The sequence below is a fragment of the Narcine bancroftii genome, chromosome 1 (assembly GCF_036971445.1).
Source record: "Narcine bancroftii isolate sNarBan1 chromosome 1, sNarBan1.hap1, whole genome shotgun sequence".
NCBI lineage: Eukaryota > Metazoa > Chordata > Chondrichthyes > Torpediniformes > Narcinidae > Narcine > Narcine bancroftii.
This window is the reverse complement of record NC_091469.1, coordinates 159,524,235-159,533,988: the sequence shown is the minus strand read 5'-3', so window position 1 is coordinate 159,533,988 and position 9,754 is coordinate 159,524,235. Positions and strand designations below refer to the sequence as shown.

The following is a 9,754-nucleotide window of genomic DNA, read 5'->3' as shown; positions in this document are numbered from 1 at the left end:
GTCTCGTCAAGTCAAGTTTATTGTTGTCTGATTGTACAAGTAGAACCTAACTTTTTACTTCCTCGATAAAGATAAATTAATATTGTTTTGTCTAAGTGAGAATCTCGGATGGTCAGCGTGATCAGTTCCTTTGGTCGTCCAGCATTCTCACTGCCCGTGGGAAGAAGCTGTTCCTCAGCCTGGTGGTTCTGGCTCTGATCCTCCTGTATCTCTTCCCTGATAGGAACAGCTGAAAGATGCTGTGTGCAGGGTGGAAGGGGTTCTCAATGATTTCATGCACCCACTTCAAACAACAATCCCAGTAGATCTCGTCAATGTGGGGTGGGGAAGGAAACTCCACTGATCCTCTCTGCCACAATTATGATCACGTGGATTGACCTCCGTTCCATTTCTCATCAGCAACTGTACCCCATCGTGATCCAGCCAACAGGACACCCTCGATAGAGCTCCTGTAGAAGGATGACATAATGGTGGCTGGTAGCCTTGCCCACTTCAGTCTTCTCAGGAAGCGCAGTCACTGTTGTACCTTCCTGAACACATGAGTAGATGATGTGTGTCCACGGTAGGAAGTGAAGAAACATTTGCAACCACATCTATTTTTGAATGTGGGAAAATAAGAATTATTTTGCTGAGAGAAGTCGACACTGAAACGTTGGTGATGAGCTTTCAGTGGGTCTGTCTCTGTGGGGTCCTGCTGTCGATCTCCGTCCAGGGTTTCAGTAGGTCTTTTTCTGTATCGTCTCTGTTAACGTTGCGGTTGGGACTTTGGAATTTCCATGGTGGGGGAAAGGCTTTGACGGGAAAACCAGGGTGAGGAGGGTGGCCCTGTTTTGGTCGTGCTATAATGTCATGAACGTTACGAAATTTGTTGTATTGGGGCAGCATTAGTTGCACATATTGCTACAAATGAAATTTAAACAATAAATAAATTAGTGGACAAGAGGAGAAGGTGAGGCTGTGTCTGTGGATCATCGTCTGTTCAGAAATCTGATGGCGGAGGGGAAGAAGCTGTTTCTGTACCACTGGGTGTTCATCTTCAGGCTTCCTGCCTTGGTCCTCCCTGGTTATGGGGAAAGCTTTTGGCTGCAGTGTATTGAATTAATGTTTCCAATGTTCCCAGATGCAGTGAAAAGCTTTGTTTTATGTGCTATCCATTGACACAGTTCAGCAGGTAGTGAAAAAATAAAATAAAATAACCGGATATACTCGTGTAATAGTCCACTTTTTAGGTCCAAATTTTCGGATCAAATGTGGGGGGGAGGTCGAACTTTACGTGGGTCATACATACTTCAACATGGGTCAACATGGTAGGTACCTGTGTCGTTCAAGTCCTCTTGCTGTCGGTTCCCATCCAGGGGTACAGTAGGTGTTTTCTGTTGACCTCCCTGCCTCCTTTCTTTCTCACCTTCTCTGCTAACCTTATCGTTCAGAACTTGGGACATTCCATGGCAGTTGGTGGTGGGGGTGGGGATTCAAAAATTTGGAGTTAAAATTAGATAAATTTCAAATTGCATTTTTAAGATTGACTTTAGGGTGGTTAAAAAATGTCTCGCAATTACTTAAAAATGAAACTAATTTGAGTATTGAAAGATGGCATTTGGAAATGAGGTTTTGTATCCAATTGCAAAAAATAACATACAATTTACAAAATAATTGTTCCCTTTTTGTTAAAACTTGGAGCCTGTATATGGAATAGATGTGATTTAATTATTAATATTTTCTTTCCAATGCATTGATGGTGTTGACCCAATCCAGGGCCAATAATCGAAGGGAAAAATGTTTTCATCTCCTCTTCCTTTCAGTTAGTTTAGAGGGGGGTTGGGAAGGGTGGGTGGGAGAGGGTCGAGGCCAGGGTTTATATGGGATAAAGAATTATGTTTTGGATTGTACTCTGGTTGTATGATTTATTATGATGTATAAATAAAATTTTCAAAACAAAAGGGCAGGTGAGAATTGATGTTGGTTCTGTGTAAAGTGACAGGGCGAAAAGGGGAGAGGGACGGAGACAGAGAAAGAGAAAAGGAGTCAGGGGGACAAAGATGGAGGTGGTGGTGTGTTTAATGGAAACCAGAGAAGTCAATGTTGGTGCCATTGGGTTGGAGGGTGCCTGGATGGAAGATGAGGTGTGAATCTCCAATTTGCGGCTGGTCTCAGTCCGACCGTGCATGAGGCCGTGAACAGACATGTCAGCAAGGGAATAGGATGGGAAATGAGACGAGAATGAGGGGACGTTACCTCACGATATAGGGCTGCAGATTTCAAGGTTCCTTTTATTGTCACAAAATAATATTTTAAAGCGTGATATACAAAATGTATGTCAACTTTAAAACGTGCAGATTTAAGACAGAGATGAGGAGGAACTGCTTTTTCCAGAGAGTCGTGAATCACAAGACAATGAACCACTAGAGGTGGCCTCTATTTACGACACAGGTTGATTTTTACACTGTCGGGGAGTTAAGGTTTGTGAGGAACAGCTGGGTAAGTGGAGTTGAGTCCATGACCAGATCAGCCGTGATCGCATTGAACGGCGGAACAGGCTCAACAGGCCGAATGGCCGCATCCTGCTCCTGTTTATTTTGTTCTGGAGTATATTCTTTGAGTTCAGGTGTATTGTCAGAGAACAGATGTGGCATCACGTACAACCCTGAGATTCTTATTCCTGCAAGGCAGGCAGAATTTCTATTATCAGTGGTGAAAAAACCTGGACTCAAGGAAAGATGCAGAAAGGGAGAACTGTAAACAAGAAGGACGTGTAAACAAACTGTACGATACAGGAAATAAATATTCAGTAATAAATAATGTTCAGAGTCATACATGGTGACCCGAGGAGAGGAGTCCACGGAGGCTGTGGCTGCTGGTGACCGTGGTTGAGGGTCTCACACCAGGCTGTGGACTTCTGGAGACCAGCTGGAGACCGACAGAAGGGGTACCAGGTATCAGAACTGGGATGTGAGTGGGTGCTGAGGGCGCTGGAGGTTTCCTGACCATGTTGGAGATGTGCATCTGGAGATTGGGCTGCCGAGGGTTTGGACTGTCTGACGGTAATTTTCCAAATGTCATTAGATATGGGGATAGTGCCGGAGGATTGGCGCATTGCGCATGTGGTTCCGCTATTTAAAAAGGGTTCAATGAGGAAGCCTGGCAATTATCGGCCTGTAAGTTTGACGTCTGTGGTAGGTAAATTAATGGAGAAAGTTCTTAGAGATAGTACTTATAAATACCTGGATAGACAGGGTCTGATCAGGAGCACTCAACATGGATTTGTGGGAGGAAGGTCATGTTTGACCAATCTGATTGAATTTTTTGAAGAGGTGACTAGGAATGTGGATGAGGGTAGCACAGTGGATGTTGTCTATATGGACTTCAGTAAGGCCTTCGATAAGGTACCACATGGAAGGTTAGTTAGGAAGGTGCAGTCTTTAGGTATAAATTTTAAGATAGTCAAATGGATTGAACATTGGCTGAAAGGGAGAGGCCAGAGAGTGGTAGTGGATAATTGTCTGTCAGGTTGGAGGCCGGTGACCAGTGGTGTGCCTCAAGGATCTGTATTGGGCCCATTGTTGTTCGTTATATACATTAATGATCTAGATGATGGGGTGGTGAATTGGATTAGTAAATATGCAGATGATACTAAGATAGGTGGAATAGTGCATAATGAAGAAGGTTTTCAAGGATTGCAGAGGGATTTGGGCTGCTTAGAAAAGTGGGCTGAAAAATGGCAGATGGAATTTAATGCTGATAAGTGTGAGGTGCTTCATTTTGGTAAGAAGAATCAGAATAGGACATACGTGGTAAATGGGAGAGCATTGAGAAATACAGAAGAGCAGAAAGATTTAGGAGTGACGGTACATCGTTCCCTGAAGGTAGAAACTCACGTGAATAGGGTGGTGAAGAAGGCTTTTAGTATGCTGGCCTTTATCAATCATTGCATGGAATATAGGAGTTGGGAGGTGATGTTGAGATTGTATAAGACGTTGGTGCGGCCTAATTTGGAGTTCTGTGTGCAGTTCTGGTCGCCTAATTATAGGAAGGATATAAACAGAGTGGAGAGAGTGCAGAGAAGGTTTACCAGAATGTTACCTGGGTTTAAGCATCTAGAGTATAGGGAGAGATTGGACAGATTAGGTCTTTATTCTTTGGAGCGTAGAAGGTTGAGAGGGGATTTGATAGAAGTATTTAAGATTATGAAAGGGATAGACAGAGTGGATGTGGATAGACTATTTCCATTAAGAGTAGGAGAGATTGAAACAAGAGGACATGCGTTAAGAGTTAAGGGGCAGAGGTTTAGAGGTAACATGAGGGGGAACTTCTTGACTCAGAGAGTGGTAGCGGTGTGGAATGAGCTTCCGGGAGAAATAGTGGTGGCAGAGTCAATTTTATTATTTAAGAAAAAGCTGGACAAGTATATGGATGAGAAGAAGGTGGAGGGTTATGGTCATTGTGCAGGTAGGTGGGACTCGAGAGGAGTGCTTGGTTCGGTGTGGACTAGAAGGGCCTAATGGCCTGTTTCCGTGCTGTAATTGTTATGTTATGTTATATGTTATGTTAAAGAGTTCTTAAGTGAGTCTCTGAGTTTGTTGTTGAGGAGTCTGATGGTGGAGGGGGAGCAGCTGTTCCTGAACCTGGGGGTACGAGTCCTGTGGCACCGAGACCTCTCTCCTGATGGCAGCGGCGAGAACAGAGCGTGTGCTGGGAGGTGTGGATCCTTGATGATTCCTGCTGCTCTCCGATGGCTGCGTTCTATATAGATGTTCTCAATAGTGGGGAGGGATTTGCCTGTGACGTCCTGGGCTGTGTCCACTACATTTTGGAGAGCTTTACACTCAGGTGTATTGGTGTCACCATATCAGACCATGATACAGCCGGTCAGCACATTTTCCACCCGACACCTGCAGAAATTTGCCAGGGTTTCTGGTGTCATAACGGCACATTTGACGTAGCAGGTAGTGCAACGCTTTTCCACTGCCAGCGATCAGGACAGGGGATTTTATCCCACGCTGTCTGTAAGGAGTTTGTTCCTTCTCTTCTTGTCCGTGTGAGATTTCCCTGGGGCTCCAATTTCTTCCCACCATTCAAACAAATGTGGCTGGGAGGGTTGTAATTGGGCAGCACGAGCTTGTGGGGCTGAAAGGCCTGTTATCGCGCTGTATATCAAAATAAAATAAAATAAAATTTAAAGTTTACAACCTAAAATACAAATTCCAACAAGATTATCTCTGTTAATACATGGAGTCAAGGGCAAGAGGGAACAACTTCAGGATAAAAGAGTATCCATTGAAAACTGATATGTGGAGAAATTTTGTTAGGCAGAGGGTTGTGTGTCTATGGAACTTGTTGCCACAGGCAGATGTGGAAGCCAGGTCGTTGGTGGTATTTAAAACAGAGATCAACTGGGATATGATGAGTCAGGGCATCTAGGATTATGGGGAGAAGGCTGGGGAGTGGGGGTGAATGAAAGGATGGATCAGCTCATGATTAGAATGGTGGCATAGACTCGATGGGCCGATGGGTCTATTATGGCTCATATCTGGTGAACCCTTAGGGGAGCCAACCATTTCTGGAGACGCTCCAAACTGTCCGTGAGCACTGAGTGCTCCTTCTCCAGGGACACACAGATGTCCTCAGGAGAGGGCCAGGCAGTCAGCCCGAGCTGAACACTCGACTATCCGCTGCCTGGTCACAAGCATTCTCCCCACTGTCCCGTCCTCTCCCCTCAATGCGAGACTCCTACAGTCTGACAGCAGGGAACCAGGCCAGCAGACACAGCCTGTCTATGTTGAACAACCTGCCTTCCTGCTTTTAGTCCCACATGCCAGCATCAGGCCCATTCCCCTCCAATCCTCTCCCATCAGTGGTTATCCGTGTTTCTTAAGGAACGTACCGTCCTTATCTCCACCTGTTGTAGGTATAATCGCCATGAGCCCCTCCAGCCTGCATCTCCCCTGTTGTCGGAATAACCACCCTGCGAACCTCCAGCCAGTATCTCCCCTGTTGTAGGTATAACCACCCTCAGACCCTGCTGTCTGTATTTCCCCTGTTGTAGGTATAACCACCCAGAGTTCCTCCAGCCCGTATCTCCCCTGTTGTCGGTATAACTACCCTGGGCCTCTCCTGTCAGTGTCTTCCCTGTCTTAGGTAAAACCAGCCTGACCCTCCTGCCTAGATATAGCCCCTCCAGCCTGTGACTTCCCTGTAGTAGGTAGATCCACCCTAAGCCCCTCAAGCCTGTATATCCCCTGATGTCTGTATAACCATCATGAGACCCTCCTGTCTGTATCTCCCCTGTTGTAGGTATAACAGCCCTGAGGCCCTCCCGCCTGTATCTCCGCTGTTGTCGGTATAACCACGCTGAGCCCCTCCAGCCTATATCTCACCCGTTGTAGGTATATCCACCCTGAGCCTCTCCTGTCAGTATCTTCCCTGTTGTAGGTATAACCACCCTGAGCCCCTCCAGCCTGTATCATCTCTGTTGTAGGTATATCCACCCTGACCCTCTCCTGTCTGAATCTCCCCTGTTGTAGGTATAAGTACACTGAACCCCTCCAGTCTGTATTTCCCCTGTTGTAGTTATACCCCCCCTGAGACCCTTCTGTCTATATCTACCCTGTTGTAGGTATAACTGCCCTTAGACTGACCTACCTGTATCTCCCCTCTTGTCGGTATAACAGCCCTGAGCCCCTCCTGCCTGAATCTTGGCTGTTGTAGGTATAACTACCCTGAGACCCTCCAGTCTGCATCTGCCCTGTTGTAGGAATAACATCCCAGATCCTCACTTGTCTGAATCTCCCCTGTTATCAGTATAACAGCCCTGAGCTCCTCCAGCCTGTATTTCCCCTACTGTAGGTATAACCACCCTGAGCATCTCCAGCCTGTATCTCCGCTGTCGTAGGTATAACCACCCTGAGCCCCTCCAGCCTGTATCATCCCTGTTGAAGGTATATCAACCCTGACCCTCTAGGAAACGGAAAGGGAAGATAAACAAAGTATGAAATGGCTACGTTGAACTATATGACTTTAAATATTAACGGAATACATAACCAAATTAAAAGGAAGAAACTGCTAAATTTACTGAAAAAAGAAAAAATTGATATAGCATTCGTGCAAGAAACACATTTAACTGAAATGGAGCATAAGAAATTAAAGAGAGATTGGGTAGGACATGTAACAGCAGCGTCATATAATTCAAAAGCTAGAGGAGTAGCTAATTTAATCAGTAAAAATGTAACAATTAAAATAGAAGAGGAAATAATAGATCCAGCAGGGAGATATGTAATGATAAAATGTCAGATATATTCGGAGTTTTGGAATCTACTCAATGTATATTCACCTAACGAAGAAGATCAAAAGTTTATGCGAGATATTTTTTTGAAGATAGCAGACACGCAAGGGAACATATTAATAGGAGGGGATTTCAACCTGAATTTGGATTCAAATATGGACAAAGCTGGGAAAAAAATTAACAGAAAGAACAAAATAACCAAATTTATAATTAAATCGATGGAAGAAATGCAACTTTTGGATATATGGAGGAAACAACACCCAAAGGAAAAGGAATATTCATATTATTCGGGTAGACATAAAACATACTCAAGAATAGACCTATTTTTGTTATCAGCTCGTATGCAAGATAGAGTAAGAAAAACAGAATATAAAGCTAGAATATTATCGGACGATTCACCCTTAATATTGACTATAGAGTAAGAGGACATCCCTCCAAGAATGTATAGATGGAGATTAAACACCATGCTACTTAAAAGGCAGGATTTTAGAGAATTCATTGAAAGACAAATTAAAATGTATTTTGAAATAAATACGGAATCAGTGAAAGATAAGTTTATACTATGGGATGCAATGAAAGCATTCATTAGAGGGCAAATAATAAGTTATGTAACCAAGATGAAGAAGGACTATAATCAGGAAACAGAGCAGTTGGAAAGGGAAATAGTAAATATAGAAAAAGAATTAGCAATGAAGGAAGATACAACTAAAAGAAGAGAATTGGCGGATAAAAAAATAAATTATGAAACATTACAAACATATAAGGTAGAGAAGAATATAATGAAGACAAAACAGAAATATTATGAACTGGGTGAAAAAACGCACAAAATCCTAGCATGGCAGCTTAAGACAGAACAAGCTAAGAAAATGGTATTGGCATCAAGGAAAAAAGACAAACAAATCACATGTAATCCAAAGGAGATTAATGAAAACTTTAGAGAATTCTATGAACAATTATACCAAACTGAAAACGAAGGGAAAGAAGGGAAAATAGATGAATTTTTAACTAAAATTGAACTACCAAAATTACAAATAGAGGAACAAAATAAATTAACAGAACCATTTGAAATAGTAGAAATACAAGAGATAATAAAAAAACTACCAAATAATAAAACTCCAGGAGAGGATGGATTCCCAATAGAATTCTGCAAAACATTTAAAGATTTATTAATTCCTCCGCTCCTGGAAGTAATCAACCAGATTGACAAAACACAAAGATTACCAGATTCATGTAAAACAGCAATAATTACAGTAATACTAAAGCAAGGGAAAGATCCACTCACACCAGCGTCATATAGACCAATACCTTTACTTAACACAGATTATAAGATAATAGCTAAACTATTATGTACCTAAAATGGTAAATCTAGACCAAACTGGATTTATTAAAAAAAGACGCACAACAGACAATATTTGTAAATTTATTAACTTAATTCATGCAGTAGAAGGGAGTAAAGAGCCAACAGTAGCAGTCGCTTTAGACGCAGAGAAGGCCTTTGACAGAGTAGAATGGAATTATTTATTCAAAGTATTGCAAAAATTCAGTTTACCAGAGAAGTATATTAATTGGATTAAAGCATTATATAAGGGGCCATTGGCGAAAGTGACAGTAAATGGATATATATCAAATCAATTTAATTTAAGAAGATCAACAAGGCAGGGATGCCCACTATCACCCTTATTCTTCACGTTAGCTATAGAACCACCGGCAGAATTGATAAGAACAGAAAATAAAATAAAAGGGATAAAAATAAAAGACAAGGAATATAAAATCAGTTTATTTGCAGATGATGTTATAGTATACTTAACAGAACCAGAATTATCAATAAAAGAATTACATAAGAAATTGAAGGAATATGGAGAAGTGTCGGGTTACAAGATTAACGTAAATAAAAGTGAAGCAATACCAATGAATAATGCCGGTTTCTCAAAAGTTAAGGAGGAATCACCATTCAGATGGCAAATGCAAGCAATACGATACCTAGGTATACAAATAAATAAAAACCTCAGCCATCTATATAAACTCAATTATTATCCACTAATGAAAAAAATTACAGGGCGATTTAGAGCATTGGAAAGATTTATCACTAACACTAATAGGAAGGATAAACTGTATTAAAATGAACATTTTCCCAAGGATACAATACCTATTTAAGGCATTGCCAATACACTTGACAGAGAAATTCTTCAAGGAGTTAAAGAAAATAATAAGGAATTTTTTTTGGAAAGCGGGGAAACCGAGGATAGCACTAGATAAATTAACAGAATGGTATAAACAAGGAGGCTTACAATTGCCAAACTTCAAAAATTATTATAGAGCCGCACAATTAAGATACCTATCAGATTTTTATCAAACAAGGGAAAAACCAGACTGGACGAGATTAGAACTAGATAAAATAGGGGAAAAGATACCTGAACACATATTATATAAATGGGATGAAAAATTGGTACAACGTAGGAGTTCTCCAGTATTACA

The 9,754-nt window shown here is 41.9% G+C and overlaps 1 protein-coding gene across 4 annotated transcripts in view; it reads left to right on the top strand.

Moving 5' to 3' along the window:
* Positions 1 to 594: 594 nt before the first annotated feature.
* Positions 595 to 9,754, top strand: part of LOC138765592 (uncharacterized) — a 70,558-nt gene continuing 61,398 nt past the window's right edge. For 3 of the 4 annotated variants that reach the window (XM_069942595.1, XM_069942594.1, XM_069942593.1), the window contains exon 1: positions 595 to 719. In XM_069942595.1, the coding sequence (XP_069798696.1) occupies positions 659 to 719 (61 nt within the window). In that variant the 5' untranslated portion in view covers positions 595 to 658. The remainder of the gene's footprint in view (positions 720 to 9,754) is intronic. The other variant, XM_069942596.1, reaches the window with a different exon arrangement.